The sequence below is a fragment of the Saimiri boliviensis genome, chromosome 1 (assembly GCF_048565385.1).
Source record: "Saimiri boliviensis isolate mSaiBol1 chromosome 1, mSaiBol1.pri, whole genome shotgun sequence".
NCBI lineage: Eukaryota > Metazoa > Chordata > Mammalia > Primates > Cebidae > Saimiri > Saimiri boliviensis.
Genome location: NC_133449.1, coordinates 161049016 through 161067639, shown reverse-complemented (window position 1 = coordinate 161067639; position 18624 = coordinate 161049016). Strand labels below are relative to the sequence as shown.

Below are 18624 nucleotides of genomic sequence, written 5' to 3'. Positions count from 1 at the left end.
CCAGACCCTCCCCACAGCCTGCTGGGCCCACCACCCTTCCTGGATCTGCAGACACATCATCTTTTCTTCTAGGACTGGCTCCCAGCTGGATGTAGAGGCTGTCCAGTCAGGATCCCCCAAATTTACATGCAGTTTCTGCTCTCCTCACTATTCCAAAGTGTACATTTGTCTTATGGTGCCAACAGGGAAATTTGTCCTCTGGTCAACTTTGCCCCATGACCCTTTCCTCCTCCAAAGTGAGCCATCCAGTTGGCTAGGCCTGAATTCCCAGCAGTTCCCAAGTGCCTTGGACATTGGCTCCATTTCCGGACCCTCCCCAGACATTCATTGAGCAATAGGCTGATGCTAGGCTTGGCCCACATCCCGCTGGCCCCAACTCACATTCCAGAGTGACCGTGACAGGGATTGAGGGCACCTTTCTGGTTTGGGACAGTCTCATCAGACTCTATAATCCTTGCCACCTGAGAAGTCGCATGTTCGACGTTTGAATGGGGAAGGGGTAATTGCGGTAATTCTGTTTGTTGCCTGGGTCCCATCAGGCCCAACCATTCATACACATTCAGCAAATATGCTTTGAGTTCCTGCTATGAAACGGCTATGCTTTGTGCTAGGCAGGGGAAAAGATTTAAGCACAAAATATAAACACAGTCCTTGCCATTGAGTATATAGCCTAAGGGTTGGAAAAATTGTATGCTTAGCCCACCCCCAGGAGGCATGCTTCTTAAACTTTGAGGTCTTGGTAAAATTCAGGAGGTCTGGGTGGGGTCTGTGATGCTGTACGCTGCCAGCTCCCAGGTGATGCTGACGCTGCAGATGCCAAGGTCATGGAGAACAGCAGAGCTTAGTTAGCCATTTGAGCAGGGCCGGAAGCAGTGCAGGGTCTGCTTTCAGTGAACAATGTGGTCTTGATGACAAGCAGGGAGGTCTTTCTTTCTTTCCTACACCAAGACCCCTTGTCAAGAAGCCAGGGCTCCAGTGGCCTTTCCTCTCCCCTGCGAGAGCCTCTGGGCATCTGCCAGTGTCAGGATGGGAGCAACTATGGGAACACTGGCGTTCAGGGAGGGGTTTCCTCGATGTGGGCCTGAGATAGCGGGGTCAGAGGGCCCAGGGTGAGTCTTCAGCAGTGTCCTCTTATCTCTGCAGACTGTGCCGGGTGCAAGGAGGAGATCAAGCATGGCCAGTCACTCCTGGCGCTGGACAAGCAGTGGCACGTCAGCTGCTTCAAGTGCCAGACCTGCAGCGTCATCCTCACCGGGGAGTACATCAGCAAGTGGGTCCCCCTGCTCCCGCCCCAGCTGCCTGGGCCTCCGCATTCTGTGGGTCCTGCCCCATCGGGTCTGTGCCTGCATCTCCAGCCATCTCCCTTCCTTTCCATCATCTGCTGCACTCCGGCCAAACAGCATCTTTCCCAGCAGCCTCTTTCCCCCATTGGGAGCTCCCGGCAGGTTCCCTCTGCCTGAGATGCCCTCCCTGTTCCTCGCACCCCTGCTGCCACTTCTCTCCCTCCTGGTCTTGGTCCCCATGCCCTCTCCTTAGGCCATCTCTCCTTTATTGCCCATTATGGGCCCTCAGAGTACCTTGTTTGTTTCCTTCACACTGGCTACCACCATTGGTAATTACCTATTTGTCCCTTGTAACTTTGTAATAATGCTAATAATACTAACTACCATTTATCAAGCTTTAATTATGTAGAAGGAACTCACTACTTTGCATGAAGTATCACTTTAAATCCTCATGACTGCCCCTTTGAAGAATTTATCACCTCTGAATACTCAGACTTGAGGGAGTAAATAACTTACTCCAATAATAGTGTTTAAGCTCTGTTCCCACCAGGACAGGGGCTTTGTTTTAATGACTGCAATATCCCCTCTCAATAATATAGTTGCTGAGTGAATTTAGTGGAGAGGAGGTGATGGGTGCATAGAGTTATCTAGAGGGGCCAACCTCCAGTGACCCACACACTGCACTATTAGACAAGTGTCCCCTTGTTGCTGGGCTCCAGTGACCACATTTATATACTCAAGTACCTGAAAGCAATTCTCAGCACAGACCTTTGTCACAGCTTTGACACCATAAGACCCCAGATGCTTCTAGGTGGTCACTCTCTGGCCTGATGTCAGGCAATGGCAAGCACGCAGAGCTGCAGCCCACACCTACCTCTGCTGTCAAGACCTTGCAGTGTAATGCAGGAAACAGATATGATGCATTCATGAAGAATTGTGACACCAGGGAATGTGTGATCAGGAGCTCAGACAGGCTTTATTCTTAAGACCTGTTTGATCCTAAGTGACAGAAAACCTAACTCCAGCTCAATTAAAGGCAAAAATAGGAGTTTATTAACTCATAGAAATGGGAAGACCAGAGGCATACTGGCTTCAGGCTGGCTTCAGGCACGGATGAATCCGGGGGCTTAAGGATGTCATTAGTACTTCAGAAGTCTCTGCTTTTCTCTATCTTTTGCTCTCTCTCTCTCTCTCTCTCTCTCTCTCTCTCTCTCTCTCTCTCTCTGTTGTCTTCATGGTGGATTAGTTCTCAACCTGGCCTTCCCCAAGTGGTAGCAAAGAAGATAGCCAACAGCTCCAGGCTTTCATTCCATCAGTTTACCATGCCTAGCAGAGAAAGAGGCCTCTTTCCCATGGAACTCCAGCAAAAGTCCCAGGGCTGCCTCTGATTTGGCCATTGTTCGGCCACATGCCCATTCGTGTTCAATCACTGGCCCAGAGGATCTGAACCCTAGAGCCAGAGAGCAGCCCTTGGTGACTGACACACAGGGACCTCAACTGGGAAGGGGTGGCTTCCAAAGGGAGGCTCCTGATCCAAGTGAGGTACTATTACCAGCAGAAGGGGAAATGAATCCTGGCCAAATAACAGCTGCCTATGTCCAAGATAACAAGCAAAGGGCTGTGAACACTCAGAGAAAAAGAGGATGACTGCTAAGTAGCATGAAGTAGAATCTTGAGTTTCTGAGAGTTCCATGGAATGGGGTTAAGATTCGAAAATGCAAAGGAGGAGAGCTTCTAGGCAGAATGGCCAGCCTGGGCAAGACCAGGGCTAGGGGAGCGTTGGACGCCTCCAGCCTGTGTAGGAGCTCAAGCATGTGCCTAGGTGAAGGAGGATTCTGGGCTGCATAGGTGAGCTGAGGTCACATCACCAAGCGCTCTTGATGCCATGCTAGTGGGAGTTTGGCATTCCCCTCTATGCCCATCAAGCAAAGAGTGCCTTTAGTATGTTGCCAGCCAGAAGTGCTCGAGTCTGGAAACCGAAATCAGAATTCTCTGGGGACTTAAGGGGTTGTTCAGAGCTTCTCTCAAGGAGGCCCAGCCCAGATTGCCCACCACACCTGGTGCCTCTACAGCCTAGCTCTGGGCCCCTGACCTGGCTGCTGGCAGAGTGGCAGGGGCTCAGAGGCCCTGGCTCAGGCACCGGATGCCCAGGGTGGAAGCCCAGCCTATGTGACTTTGGCAAGGGACTCCGCTGCTCAGAATTTCAGTTTCTTCATTTATAAAAATGGAAAGAAGATAATCTACCCATAGGGTTGGGTAAGGGCTCAGAGCTCTGTGCTTAGCCCCCAATAAGTGCCCAGTAAATACTCATTTTACTATCCTCCCCTTTTTAGAATTGCATATTTCTAATTCTCCAAGGCTTCACCAACGACGGATCCAAAAGAGACTGTGTTGGCATTTATACCCAAATTTTGTTGGCTTTTACATCCACCTTCTGACAAATGACTTTTTCTCCCCGCAGAGCACCCTCCCGCACCCACAGAGTGAGAACCTGATTTAGCCGGGGTGGAGTTGAAAGGGTTGGGAAGGTGTGTCTCATGGGATCACAAACAAGTCCTTGCCTTGTGAGCACAGTCATACCTCCAGACCTTGGTCAGGCGTGAGTCCTCACTGCTGCTTCTCCTTCAGGAAAATGCTGCCCAGGGTGGGCCCCCAGCAACCTCAGCATGGCAACAGCTTCAAGATGGAAAAGTGATGTGCCCCTCCTTTAGGGTTCTCAGTGTCTGAGCCAAGTTCTCTTACACCCAGAAGTGAAGGACAGGTTTCTCTCTCCTCAGAGTTCAGACTTGGTCATTAGAGCGAGGCGGGGACCAGAAGCTAGGCTGAGCTCTCTGATGCCTCCACCTATCTTTATATCAGTCCTAAAGAACTGAAAACCAAACATCCTCCTCAAAGACGCCTCTCCGTGATCATGGCGATTCCTCCAGCTGCCATTTACTGAGTACTCAGTATGGCTGGGCACTGTCCTGAGCCCTAGGGTACCCTAGACGCATCTCCTTTAATTCTCATGACAACCTGGGTGAGAAACTAGACCACCTGGGTTTGAATCCCAGCTCTAGGTCATCCTGGGTGGCCTGAGACAAGTTACTTAAGTGCTCTATGCTTGGGTTTCATCACCTATGCAATGGGGATACTAATAATTCTGACTCATAGGATTGTCGGAAGGATTAAATGAAATAATCCGTAAAACACCATCAAAGAGCCCAGCATACACCAGCAGTAAATGTTAGTGGCTATTAGCCATAAGGGGTGGCATATGAATAAGTGATAACAATCTTATCACTGTCCGCTAAGTGATAAGAATTGGGTAAAAATGGAGCACACAGGAGGTGGTCCCAGGAGGCTTCCTGTCATCTACTAGTCTGGGAGCACTGTCAGATGATTCTTTCACTACGGATGAAATTGTTTATTAAAGGAGGAGCCTCGAACTTTGGCTCAGCCACCACGGGCTGCAGGTTCCTGAATCTAACTGCCATGTGACACCCTCACTGATCCTCCCTAACTTCCTCACCACTTGTGAACTTCTTCTTGCAGGGATGGTGTTCCATACTGCGAAGCCGACTACCACTCCCAGTTTGGCATTAAATGTGAGACTTGTGACCGATACATCAGTGGCAGAGTCTTGGAGGTGAGTGGGTATAAGTAACTGTGAAGATGTGGCAGGGTGACCTTTGCCTCCAAAAAGTCATCACAGAAGGAGAAAGTCACCCCACGCCTTTTTTCCGTAGCCTCTACCTCCTCCAGCTTTGCTTGCTACATGACCTTGAGCAGATAATCTTGCTGAGATCTCTGGGAAACCCCAAAATGAAAAGGTGGACAAAATTCTTCCTGGTTCAAAAAATGCTGTGCTGGGAAAATCAGTTGCATCTTTGATTCGGACCCAGACAGATGTCTAGAGAGTGACATTAAGATTTTCCTCCCAGCCCTGCCAGAGGATGGAAGTCTTTTTTATTTTTTTTAGTACTTGGTAATGTGCTGATATAAGAGCCAGCTTGTCTAGCAGCTTGCTCCCTAAGCCCTTCTTTGGTGGGTCCGTTACCATGGCAACACCTCTCCCCAGCCTTTGATGCATGACTCCTGCAGTAACAGACAACCTGCAGCACCCTTGCTGAGGCCCTGCGGAGCCCTGTGCGCTGGTCTTTCTGGCCTTCCTTCCTATATCCTGTGGGCCTGAAAGCTATCTTCCTATACTTTGGGACCACCCACCTTGAAGAATTAGAAACAGGAAAGGACTCAGTGGAAAGGAAAAATAATAGCCTAACAGGAATAATTTAGTTCTAATATTGATTCTACTGCTAACCCCTGCTCAGATTTGGGGTAGTTATCTTTGCTTTTCAAGGCCTCCGTTTTTCCATCTGACAATAGCTGGAAGATCGGATTGGGTCAGGTATTGTAAGCAGAATGATTCTGTCTGCCAATTCTGGCCAGTTGGTTGTGGTTACCATGAGTGCTTTGCTGAGAACAATTCTGCAGCCACATGTGGACTCAGCAGGAGAGAATGTGGCAACCAGGAACTCTCTGAGGATGTGCAGTGAAGCAGAGCCCTGAGGATGAAAGAGCCATCTGTGAGAGCCCTGAGGTGGGAAGAGATATAGGAAGAATGAGCTTTACCCATTCAAAGAACAGAGAACCCACACATAGCTACAGATTTTTTTCTCAACACAGCACTCACGGTAACCACAACCAAGATGCCAGATCTGGCAAAATTAATGATTCTGCTCACAATAGCTGACCCGGTCTGCCAATGTGGTTGAATTCTATAAATTGAGGGTAGAGAAGGATGAACTATAGTAGGATATCATATATGGTATACCATGTAGGACTTTGTAAATCATGTTTAGAAGTTTGGGTTTTATACTCAGTGCAATGGAAAGCCATTGGAGAGTTTTTAACCGAGGACTAACATGATACAATCATGTTTTTTAAAAGATTTCTCTGATTATTATGTGGAGAATTGACAGAGAGCGTCAGAGCCAATGAGATAAACAAATGCACAGGGCTGGGAAACTATTAAGCATCTCCAGGGAGCTCTAAGGAGTTCGATGCAGAAGACAAGGCCTGAGTCCAGGAAGGGTTGTTGGGGGTGGGTTTCTGAGGGCCTGGGATACCAGGGTGGAGTTTACATGTGACTCACTGGGCAAGGGAGCATTGTGGAGAGACTGGGCAGGAATGTCCTGGTTGGAGCTGCGCTTCCGGGAGGAGGACGTGACAATGTACACAGGCTACATTTGAAGGAAGGAAGCCAGAAGGGACGAGTGAGGAGGCCCTGGCATGACCCAGGCAGGAAGGACTCGAGAGGTACAGTAGCAATGAAGAGGGCAGTCACCCTTGTGCCCAGGCCTATGGAAGTGGAATTTCAATCACTCTGCAACTGAGGGGTAGCATGTGGAGATGGGGATTGAAGGAGGAGCAGCTAAAAGTTGCACCAAAGAATTACCTATTTCTGGGGAATAGGAAGCCTGGTGTCATCAGCAGAACTGGGGACAGCAGGGATAAAGCTGACCTGGCAGAAACATGGTGAGTGCCAGTTAGGATGAGTTGTGATTGACATCCTAGGAGTCCGAAATACGAATCCGAGGCTGGGAATGGTGGCTGTTGCCTGTAATCCCAGCACTTTGGGAGGCCAAGATAGGACAATCACTTGAGTCCAGGAGTTCAAGACCAGCCTGGGCAATATAGTGAGACTTCATCTCTACAAAAAATAAACAAAATTAGCCAGGCATGGTGGTGCACACTTGTAGTCCTAGCCACTCCGGAGGACTGCTTGAGCCTGAGAGGTGGAGGTTGCAAGGAGTCAAAATTGTACCACTGCACTCCAGACTGGGCAACAGAGCAAGACCCTACCTCAGGCAAGTAAAAGGGGAAAAGGAGAGAAATATGGATCAGAGCTCGGGAACAAAGCTCAGGCCTGGAGGAGTCAAACTGAAAAACACAAGGCTTTCAATAATAGCACCATCGGAGTCCTCGGGATTTCCAAAACAGAGAAAAGGAAAGAGGCTGACACCAATCTTGGCAAGTAGCTGCTTACAGTGAAAGCAACTCAGAAAGAGGCTGAGGAGGTAGCAGAGGAAGATGTGAGAGGAGAATTGAGGATTCAGTGAATGGACAGAGCTTCAGAAAACATGGCAAGGTCAGAATGTTGATCAAACTCTGCAGAGCAGTGAAGGACTACACAGGCTGTGGAAAAGCTGTTGGATGTGGGAAAGGTCACCTTCAGAAGTCATTTGTTGGCTCTGCAGAACTGTGGGGAAGAGGCGTCCAGAGTACGGTGGGCTGAAGGGTCAAAGGGGTGGGAGATACCACAAAAGCAGACTTTTCTTTCCGGAAAGAAAGAACTTAGGTTACAGACAGGGACACGGATGGGAATTTGTTCAGCATTTCCAAGCTGCTTTGAAATCCTGTTGGTGGCGGCTGCTATTTCCCCAAGAGTTACCACTGTTTAGCATTGTGGTGGACTGTTCCTCCCAGGCAGCTGTTGTGACTGAGTTTCCATTGATTCCATTTCTACGAGGCCCCATTAGCATCTTGGATATATTGATTTTTTTTCTTAGAGCTGGAAGAGACTTTTAGCAATCACCTAGTTCAACCTCTTCATTTTACAGATGAGAAGAGCGAGACCAAGATCTGCAGTGTTTGTCCAAGGTCACAAGCAGTATTTCTGGTAGAGACAGAGCTAAAATCTAGGACGCCAGGCTCCTGTATCCACACTGATGCCCACAGCTCTCAGCCACTCAGGGGTCTTTGAGGGAGCATGATGTCAGGAAATAGACGTGGCTGCAGTCAGACTTGAATTTAGATTTTACCACTTCTAGCCACAAAGCCTTAAGCAAGATATTTCCTCTTAGTCTGTATCTGTCAATAGACAGTACTACTGTCATTTAATTCCTAATGAATATGTTAGTCAGGACCTTTTGGGCTGCGACAGAAAGGAAATTTGTCAGCTCCTATAACAAACAGCCCAGGAGCTGGATCTAGTGCTTAAGCAAAATCTGCAGCCACCTTGGCTTACTTTCTTCCAGGTTGAGTTGGACACTAGTTGCCCCAGGCTTAGATTCTATTAGCCGGTATCCCCAGTGGAAAATGAGCTTCTCTTTTCTAATAGATCAGCAAGCATTCTGGGACTGACTCTCATTGGACAGTCTCAGGCCCATGCCTGGCCTGATAATTATCCCCACAGAGTTTGAATATGCTCATTGGTGGGATCAGCACTACTTAACCCTGTGGACTGGTATGGAGGAGAGGTAGTCCCACCAAGGAAAGGCTTAGGGCTGTTTCTGGAAGACAGAGGGAAGGTCGGTCAGGCAGGAACAACAGTCGCCCAGGGCAGAGCCCAGCACGTCGTCTGACACACTGCAGGCATTTAATTAAATTGTTTCTCCTTCTCTTCTCATCCTCTCCCTTCTCGTCACCTCCCTAGGCCACCCTATGATCCCTTCCTCAGTGACAGGGCTCAGTGTGCTGTCAGCCTCACTCCTTCCATCCTTGTCTGTTTCCTCACCAAAAAGGACCACAACCTGGTTTACTTGCTACATTTTCAAACCTGCTTTGCCGTTTTCAGTCCTCTCAAATAGGGCTCTGTTTTGAGGGTACCAGTTTTTTGCCATTTTTCTTTCCTATTTTCCTGATTTGGGTTCGTTAATAGACAAAATGGTTCCTCTTAGCTAGCGGACGTGGCTTTTTCTTACTCTGGGTGCAGGCTGCCTGATAGCCTCCCTTTGCTCAAACCGTTTTTAATACCATCCAAGACTGGGGTTGCTGAGATGGGCACAAAGCTGGGGCATCTCATCTCTTTCAGCTGGGGCGAGGTAGTAGGGCATGACATTTAGGAAAATGCTAAGCTTCAGTTTTGCCAAGGCACTGTTGCCACACTGGAAAACAGGTCTATAATCGAAATGATAAAGAGACACAGAGTAGGAAGAGGCTGCTAATTAAACCGACTATCCTTGTCATGGTACAAAAGAATCAGTCCCACGACATTCCAGCTTGGGAAAATAGCAGGCTCATTCCAAAGTTTGAACATGTTTGCTTTGGTGATGACAAGGACACTTTCTCATTGGTGTGAGGCCATGTAAACAACCAAACGGGAGGGAAAAAGGGGATATTGGAGATTTTTTTTCTTTTTGTAAGAGTCGGCCTTTCCCACATTCTTGCTAAGTTTTTCGAACAGAGGGAATATCTCAAGAATAGGCAAGCCCATTCCAACAATCTTCCACCCTCACCCCCCCCCCACAAAAAAAATAGATCTTCTTATTATGCAATTATAATTTTTGAATTGGAAGGAACCTGTTAGCATCAGATCAAGTGATGTCTTGGACAGGGAACTTTAAGAACTCCTAATAGCCATCAGTTTCCCCTGGGCATTACCCTCACCCAAAGAAAACCCTGCCCTGATGTTGCAAAATACTTCTTCAAACAAGGCCCACTTTTCAACCCAATGGCTGCACCAAGCTCCTGCATATACAAATGCTGGAGCTGCCACTGAAGGGCCCTTTTGCAACAAGCCCTCTTGGCTGGGATTTTGATGTCAGAATTGTGGCTGCAGAAGCGAGTGCTGAGCTGGTGACTGGCTCACACAGATCCAGGCCAAACACTGCTGCTGGCTTGTGGTGAACCCTTGAGGCACAAACTTCTCTGAGGCTGTTTCTTCCCCCGATGGAAGTCTTCGCAGCTGCAAATTGTTTTCATTTTTAATTTAAGTAGTGATAGGGAAGGAAAGTAAAAATGGGGAAGGGGACTCACCAAAACCACTCTAGGGTGAGCTGGGGTAGGGCTGGACACACCCAGGTGCAATAGTCACGGGACTGGCATGCGGGCCCGGGTCTCTGCAGTGGGTCCTAAGTCATCCGTTGTGCCCTAAAAATCTGTTGTTTATGTGCCAGTCTCACAATTTTTGTCATGTCTGTGAACCTTGTGTGCTCATTCTTCCATAATACTTTCAGTTGTCTTGAAGTTGTCTCTCTTATATGTAAGAAACTTATATGCAGCATAACAGGAAAACCAGTATCACTTGCCATATTGCAGGTAACCTGAAAATAAATAGAGCTCTAGCTAGATTCTATTGCATGTGAAGGTTCCAAGCCTCACACCTGTTCACATTCTTTAAAAGGAAGATTGGTAAGTTTTGGATAGATTAAAGGCACACAAGCACCAAACTAGTACTTCTTCCTTGACAAAATCAGAAGAATGTATAGAGGACTGAAAGGATCATTTTTTTCCATTGGTCCAATGTTATTCAATCCCAAGTTCATGTGCCACTTAAAATCATTTCATGTACCATTAGTGGTAAGTGCATTTCACTTGGGGAGATGCTGGATGTCCTCAGAGCAAGCCTATTTCCTCCTCTGGAAATGAGGCAGTTGGACCAGTGGCCTCTGAAGGACCCTTCCCAGTGCCAGAAGAGAAGTGCAGGTGTTCAGGGAAGTCCCCTGAACTGCCATCAGGGACCCATGGAGTGAATCATGAAGCTTCCTGAGTGGACTTTTAGATGGTTGTGGACTCTCCTGGGTAGCTCCAACCAACTTTAGGGCCGTGAAGATGCGAACAACACTAACGTACCTAAGAAAGATTCAAACCCAGTCTGCCCCACTAGACAGCAGCCCCGACTCTGACCTCCTGTTTCATCTCTTCATTTCCGTAGGCAGGAGGGAAGCACTACCACCCAACCTGTGCCAGGTGTGTCCGCTGCCACCAGATGTTCACTGAAGGAGAGGAGATGTACCTCACAGGTGAGCAAATCTAGCCCTCTGCAAGGCCTTCCGATCTGCTCATGGCTGGAAAGGAGGTACAGCCTCCTTCAGGCTCAGCGCTATCTTGGATCTTGGCTTTTCCTCAGAATTGCAACTAATTGGCCCCTCTCTGGGTGGATCAGGAAGGTTGCCGGTGTAGCTAATATAAAGTGACATGTAATCTGCCTTCCGTCTCTGTGCACCTCCACCCACTGCCCAGCTGGCCTGCTTCCCTGGCAGCACTCTGAGCAGACTCTCCTGGCTCTGCCTGGGGGTGGGAAGCTGAGCTACACAGGACCAAGGGGTCAGAGAGCCTCAGGAGAATGCCTGGGCTGCAAAGTGTCTATAGCATCACAGCCTCGACTTCACCTCCTTCTCCCCATATCTCAGAGCATCACGCCAGGCTGCTGCTCGGGGCTTCCCAGGGACTCTCAGAATGCACAGAGGGATGAGGAGTGCCAACTGTCTCCACAAAGCTAACTAGGGCCGCTTTCCCTCGGCTGCTTCCCAGCCCTCTTGCCCCAGGACTCTTACAACAGCCTTCTAATTACTCTCCAGATTCTGCTCAGTCCTCTACCCTCTGCCCCAGGCCACCATCCAAGGGCATCACATGCTCTTGACACCATCCTGCTCTTCAGGGCCCCTCCCTGTCTGCCTATTTAGCTACAAACACTTCAGTCCAGCATTTAAATTCTTGTCGAGGTCCCAGACTTCTTTCGTAGCCTTGAACATACCCGACACCTAAGCTGCCAAAGCCAACTTTCGATCATTTATTCATCCACTCAACGACTGTTTCTTGAGCACTGGAATGTACAGGCTGTGCTAGCATCCATGGTGAGGCCCACCTAGCCCTACAGTCCCCTGGGGGAGAAAGGCATTAATTCATAATCACACAAATAAACATCAGCCATGGCAAGTGTCATGAAGGAGAGAAGCGTGGGGCTTTGAGAGCACATAACGGGGTAGGAGGAATATCCAGGAGGGCTCCCTGAAGAAGGGCCAGGAGCTGATCCAGATCATGAGTGGGTGTTAACTGGTGGTGTAGTTCAACACCGCTATAACCTGAGCAGACTGAGATACTGTAGATAGGGCAGCTTATAAACAGAAATGTATTTCTCACAGTTCTGGAAGCTGGGAAGTCCAAAATCAAGGGTCCCGTAGATTTGGTGTCTGATGTGGGCCCACCTTCTCAGAGACAGCACCTACTCTCTGTGTCCCCACATGGTGGAAGGGGCAAGGCAGCTCTCTGGGGCCTCTTTTATAAGGGCACTGATCTCATGACCTAATCCCCTCCCAAAAAGCTTTCCCTTCTAAGACCATCACCTTAGGGCTTAGAATTTCAACATGTGAATGTAGGGGTCACACGAACATTCAGATCATAGCATCTGACCAAAAAGTGGAATAGGATACGCCAAACTGAGAAGATGGAGCCTGCAGGACTGAGGTGGGTGAAGAAGCAGCGAGTGCCTGAGGGCAAGAGGAGCCTGTGTGGCCGGGGTGCAGGTGGATGTGAGATGCGCCTGGGAGGCGAGCTGGGCAGACAGGCTGGACCTTGTGGTAAGACTTTGTTTGGCCTTGAAAAGAACTCACAGCCCTTCCCTTTGCCTTCCTGTGTCCTCCTTTGGAAATCCTATCATTTGAGGCCCAGTTCAGTCACTACATGCTTCATAGACACCCCAGATTCCCCAACCCCACCCACAATTTAACACGGTCTCCTCTCCCCACATCCCCACAGCCCTCTGTCTGCCCCTGGTCCCTTCCAGCTTGTATGAGAGTTGTTGGCCTCCTCCCTGAGGTCCTGTGCTCCTGGCACTGGTCCCTCAGCCCTGACACTGGCCCATGCATACTCCCTCCACAGGTGAGTACCATTGGTAGAATCAATGTGATTGGATGGACGTCTTGAGAAGGAATGAGGGCCCTTCCTCCAGGTAGATCTAAGGCCAGGGCAGCAGTTACAGGGAGCATGTCAGTATCAGCTTGTCCTAGCCACAATGCCCACAGCCATGAGTTCCCTCAAGATGCAGTCAGTCACCTGTGCCTAGAGCCTAGTTCCTCAGCGTCAGCACAGGTGACACTCTGGGCTTTCCTGTGCATTGTAGGGTATTTGGTAGCATCCTTGATCTCTACCCACTAGATGCCAACAGTGTGCTTCTTCCCACTGACAATTAAAAATGTCTCAGCTATTGCCACATGTCCCTAGGGAGTCAAAATCATCCTCAGTGGAGAACCACTGGCCTAAAGCTACTCAACAGAAACTTATGCCATCTGCTAAGAATCCTGGAGGAGGAATTCCCATGTTGGATTAAACAAAGTGACCATTTCTGAGATGAGATGCAGTCTACTTACTTTATGAACTGATGCTGGAGGGGAAAGGATCCCAGAGTCACTCTAAACTGTAAAGTGCCAACCCTCATTTCAGAGATGGGGAAAACAGACCCAGAGTAGAAAGAGACTTGTATGAGAGCAGGAGCGTGTGGGGGCAGAGCAGGGCCTGGCCTTGTGACTCCCCTCCAGGGCTCTTTCCACTTTACCCCTGGGACCCAGGCCCTGCCTGATACTCAGGTCCCTGCCCCTACCTGTGCACAGTAATTCCTCATTGCCAGGCTTCCTGGATGATTCCTGCTGCAGGACCCAGTGTTACGAGGTTCGGCAACCTGCATCATGCCTTCACCCTGACCGCCACAGGAACCTGGAGTTTGCACTTGACTTGGAAACTTGTTGCATGATACTCCTCTCCCCCTTCCCTAGTGAACACACCTCCTAGTATTTAAACTGCCCTCCCATTCTCATCCCTACCTGGATATCACTAGAATAAACCATGTCTTTGCCTCTCTGCCTGAATTCCTAATCCTAATCTTTCCCCGTTTGGTGCTTTGACCCAGACGCCTCAGGGGCAATCCTGGCTCCACTGATTACTAAGTTTTTGACCTTGGGCAAGTCTAATAACTCTCTGAAACTTGGCTGCCTAATGTGTAAAATAGATCAGGAACAGTTGCTATGAGCTATGGGTGTAATAATTTCCTGACAACTGGGAAGCTCCCAGTTCACTGATTTAAAAAATATCTATTGAGCATCTACTGCATCCCTGCTGCTGTTCTCACAACTGAAGATGTGGCAGTGACCAAATCCGACAAAGGCCCTGCCCTCATGGAGCTCACAGCCTCACTGGTTAATGTCTTCACTCATCGAACTTCACGCAAGTGCTGAAAGAGTTAAGCGATGAAGTAAAGTGAACAGCTTTGTGATGCTGAGAGAGGATGCACCATTAAACCCAATGCGGAAATGCCTCCAGGAGCTGGGAGATATTCTTGGTAATGAAGACAGGCCTGTCGCCCTCTCATTAATTATCCCATTCCTCTCCTTCTGGCTCCTGGGAGAGTGGGAGTAATTGCAGGGCGTTCAAGGACCTACCTCAAAGGATGCTAAGAGATCCTGGAATGAGGGGGACCCGGTCAAGCAGTGCTAGAGTCATGCTCTCTTGGGCTGTCGGTGTCTTGTGGGGGTTCTGCTACCAATGAGATCCGGACTTTGGACACCCTTACCAAATGGGGGCACCAGCACTCAATATGATATCCCCTAGAAGCGACAAGAAAACTCTGCTCCTGGGCAGCTCAGGAGTGTAAAGAAATGGCTGAGAGCCAGGATTCCTGGGTTCAAGCATCAGCAATTCCACTAATAGGCTGTGACCTTGAGACGTGACTTCCTTCTCCAGATCTCTTCCTTCACCTGTAAAATGAGGATAACATCACTGTCTTTCATTGATCCACTCAAGTTGCCAGGCTCTCTGCTACATGTTGGACGCTCAGAGATGAGCGAGGCAGGCGTGCTTGCTGCCCTGGTGGAGTTCACTCTCCGGAAAGAGAAACTGACAGTGCCAAATAGAAGCGTCAACATTCAGTGACAAGCTGTGACAAGTGCCGCAAAGAGAAAATTTTGGAACAATGGGCATGTGTTATAAAAAGCCCCTACTCTAGTCTGGGAAGCCAGGGAAGGTGCCCCTAATAAAAGGGACATTTCAAGCCCAAACCTTGAAAATGAGTAGGAGGTGGGAGGCTGTAAAGGGCGGGAAGGTTGAGGAGGCAGCGAGAATTGTGAGTGCAAAGGTCCTCCCTGGGTGGGTGGGAGCATTACAAGGTGGAGAGACTGAGGCAGGCCCACTTACCTGAGCCTATGCCACAAGGTTCTCATGAACATTAGAGGAGAGAGTGAATATGAAGGCACTGGGGACTCCATAAAGCAACTTATATAAGAGAGAGAGAGTCGGGATGCCTGCAAAGCTTACAAACCCAGCCTTGTCAGTTCTGGAGCTGGAAACAGCATGATACTGGCAAATGGTCCTTGGGAGATTCTTTGGGTGAGTTTCTTTGTGTTTTAATTGCTATGTGATGGCTTTCTGATGGGCTCTAATTGGGAGAAGTCTGACGTTTGTCTGGAGGAGAACTTCTGGGGCCCCAGGAGACAAGAGCAAGTTTTATTTGTTTTAAGTTCCGTTGTGTATTCAATCTTTTAACTGTTTTTGTAAAGATGCCAAATATCTAATCTGTTTGTTATCCAAACTCTTCATTTGGGCTTCACCAGGAAATTAGGTCACGGATTTTGTGCAGCAAAATAATGGCCAAAACGCTGCAGGTTCAGGCCAAACTTATACTGAAATCTCAAAGGTTGCAGTTACTGGATCAGTGAGAGGTTTTTAAAATCCCAAATGTGATTCATGAGATAAATTTTGTTCTTGTTCTAAATGTGCCTGTACCCAGGAAAATAGAGAAAATAGATTCCTCTTCTACCCTTCTGTCTACACCAAATACCCCCCTTTCTAAGACCTGAGACAATAACCCTGGAATTACGCAAGTTCAGCTGCACCTTTTTAAACAATTCTCTATTATCATTTGTATATTTAACTAAAACCCACAAGGCAGGAAATCATTTATAAAATACTGGACAAACCCTGCTCCGCTAAAGAAAAGTATTATAACAAGTTGTAGGTCTCACCAATAATCATGATAATATTAATAATAAAAATATTTATAATAAAATACCATAATTTTATTATTTTTAATAATATAATTACTATTTGTTGGTATTTGTTGAGCATTTACTGTGTGCCAAGTATTATACTAAGAGTTTCAAACACAGCATCCCATTTTATCCTCACAACAACCCTGTCAGCTAAAAACCATTAATATCCTCATTTTAGAGGATGAGAATGAAAGTTTACAGAGGATACGCCACTTGGCCAAGGTTAGCTAGCCTGTCTTGCTAGGGTTATTGGAGGCAATTTGCTTATATCTATTACCAGAATTCTTAAACTGGTTCATGGTCAGCCTTTTGAATTCTATGAATCTTCTGAAATTGCTTGGAGGCAATTTTCTTGTATCTATTGCCAGAATTCTTAAACTGGTTCATGGTCAGCCTTTTGAGTTCTATGAGTCTTCTGAAATTGCTTGCCAAATTTTGCATGCTAGCTGTATTTGTTTAGGGAGAGGGTCCATAGCTTTCATCAGATTTTCAGAAGTGTCCCTGGTCCAAAATAAAGTGAAGAACCCTGGTTCTGTGTCAACACAAGTCCTAAACGGAGTCCTGAAGGCTTGTTTTGATAATTACACCAAACCCTTCTCTTGTATAACTGAATCTAGTTCAGAGTACTTTTTTTTTTTTTTTTTAGCTCAGAGGATACAAGGTCCCGATTTCAGTAGCTGTGTATTTCTGGCACGGCTGGGATGTAACTCAGAAAAGGTGTCCTAAGTTAAGAGATGTTCCAGTGAGGGCCTCCCGTTGTTATGGGTTGTGGGATGCCGGCCCTCAGTCACCATCTATGCATTTCATGAAACCACCCTCTAAAAGACACTGTTGTAGTATTGATTGTTATAATTTTGTAATTTAGCATTATTACTTTAAATTGGATCTCTCTACTGACAGCTTAGGTTGTAGGAGTTATGCTTAAAAACTTTAAATCTTGTGTTTCCCCAATCCTGCTACCTAATTTTAGATTCTTCAGACATATTCTGTTACCATACTAAGTTGATACTTCCTAAAGTCTGACTCTACTAAGCATATTTCATTTTAAATAGAATATATTTTAATTTTTGATGAGCTGCCATTTTTTTTTTATTTTAAGGGTTACCAAGCATCTTGAATCATACGGAAAGTATTACAGAGTAGTAGCTTAAGGTTTGTATTTCTGAAGTTTGTTTCCAGCTTCTCCTCTCAGGCCACCACAAACTCAAGCCAATATGGCCGTTTACTCGCCTATCGCACGTCACACCGACTTCAGCAGTCAATTTGTTCATGTTGGTCCGAATTAGGTCCAAAGTAGCAGTTTCCCAGGTTGCTTCCTCTCTTTTCTGAGAAGCATAATTGCCTGCCGGGCAAGTCAAGAACTTGTCAGATACTCAGGTTTTAGCTCGATGAGATATTTTATTAATCTAGACATTTTAGGTGACAGAAACCCAACTCAAGTTATGTTAGGCAAAAGAAGATTGATCGACTCTCAGAACTGAGACGTGTCTAAGAGCGGCACAGCTGAGTGGAAGGGCCTGTGAGTGTCATCACGTGGTTCTTCTCCCTGTTTGTGTGTGTGTGTGTGTCCCTATGCTTTCCTCCCGAGGCTGGCTGCCTCCATGCAGCAGGATGGAAGGCCTGGCCAGTCCCCAGCCACCATCAGTACAGACAGGCAGCATGTCCCACTAGGCTCAGCAAAGAAGTTCCAGAGTGTCTGAGGACCTGTTGCCCACACCCAGGCCAGGGTTGGGAGACAGAGATGGACAAGCAGGTTAGAAATCCAAGCTCCCTAATCCCCAACTTCCCACCTGTAAAGAGGGCTGAAGCTAGGGCCCATCTCTCAAGGCTGTTGTAAAGATTAAATGAGCTAACGAATGTGTGGTAAAGACAGCACAGGGCCTAGCACTGCTGGTTCTGCCAGTCTGAGCTCACAATAAACACCCGGTTATATAGAAATGGCCATTCCCATAATGCAATGCACTAATAAGTGCTTGCTGTTGTCAATATCATCATTTTTTTATTGAGATGGAGTCTTGCTCTGCCGCCCAGGCTGGAGTGCAGTGGCGCGATCTCTGCTCACTGCAACCTCTGCCTCCCAGATTCAAGTGATTCTCCTGCCTCAGCCTCCTGAGTAGCTGGGATTACAGACAGTTGTCACCACGCCCAGCTAATTTTTGTATTTTTAATAGATACAAGGATTCTCCATGTTGGCCAGGATGGCCTCAATCTCCTGACCTCATGATCCTCCCACCTCAGCCTCCCAAAGTGCTGGGATTACTGGCGTGAGCAACCGTGCCTGGCCATCATCATTTTTAAGAATACTTAGTATAAGGTGCAGCGTATGTACTCAATAAATGGCAGTTATTATTTTTTATCTTTAAGCACTATTGTTATAAAGTGTGTGATATAAGGCCTGGCATCGATACTCTACAAATATTAGATATAATAGTAACAATAGGAATAATAAGAATACTTAGGGCCTGGCACATACTAAGCACTCAAAACACTTTAATTACTGTCCCAACTGTTATTACTCACACCTATTGTTGCTCGTGAATTATTCAGCACCTCGCAATTACCATTCTCCTCATCCTGCCCAGTATCCTCCATGGTAACCA

General features: G+C 47.5%; 1 protein-coding gene across 6 annotated transcripts in view; it reads left to right on the top strand.

Moving 5' to 3' along the window:
- Positions 1-18624, top strand: part of ABLIM3 (actin binding LIM protein family member 3) — a 115537-nt gene that overhangs the window by 62051 nt on the left and 34862 nt on the right. For all 6 annotated transcript variants that reach the window (XR_012512145.1, XR_012512144.1, XR_012512143.1 and 3 more), the window contains 3 exons: positions 1144-1270; positions 4818-4911; positions 10921-11008. Coding sequence is in view for 1 of the 6 variants with exons in the window: in XM_074379555.1 (XP_074235656.1) it covers positions 1144-1270; positions 4818-4911; positions 10921-11008 (309 nt within the window). In the remaining 5 variants the exon portion in view is untranslated. The remainder of the gene's footprint in view (positions 1-1143; positions 1271-4817; positions 4912-10920; positions 11009-18624) is intronic.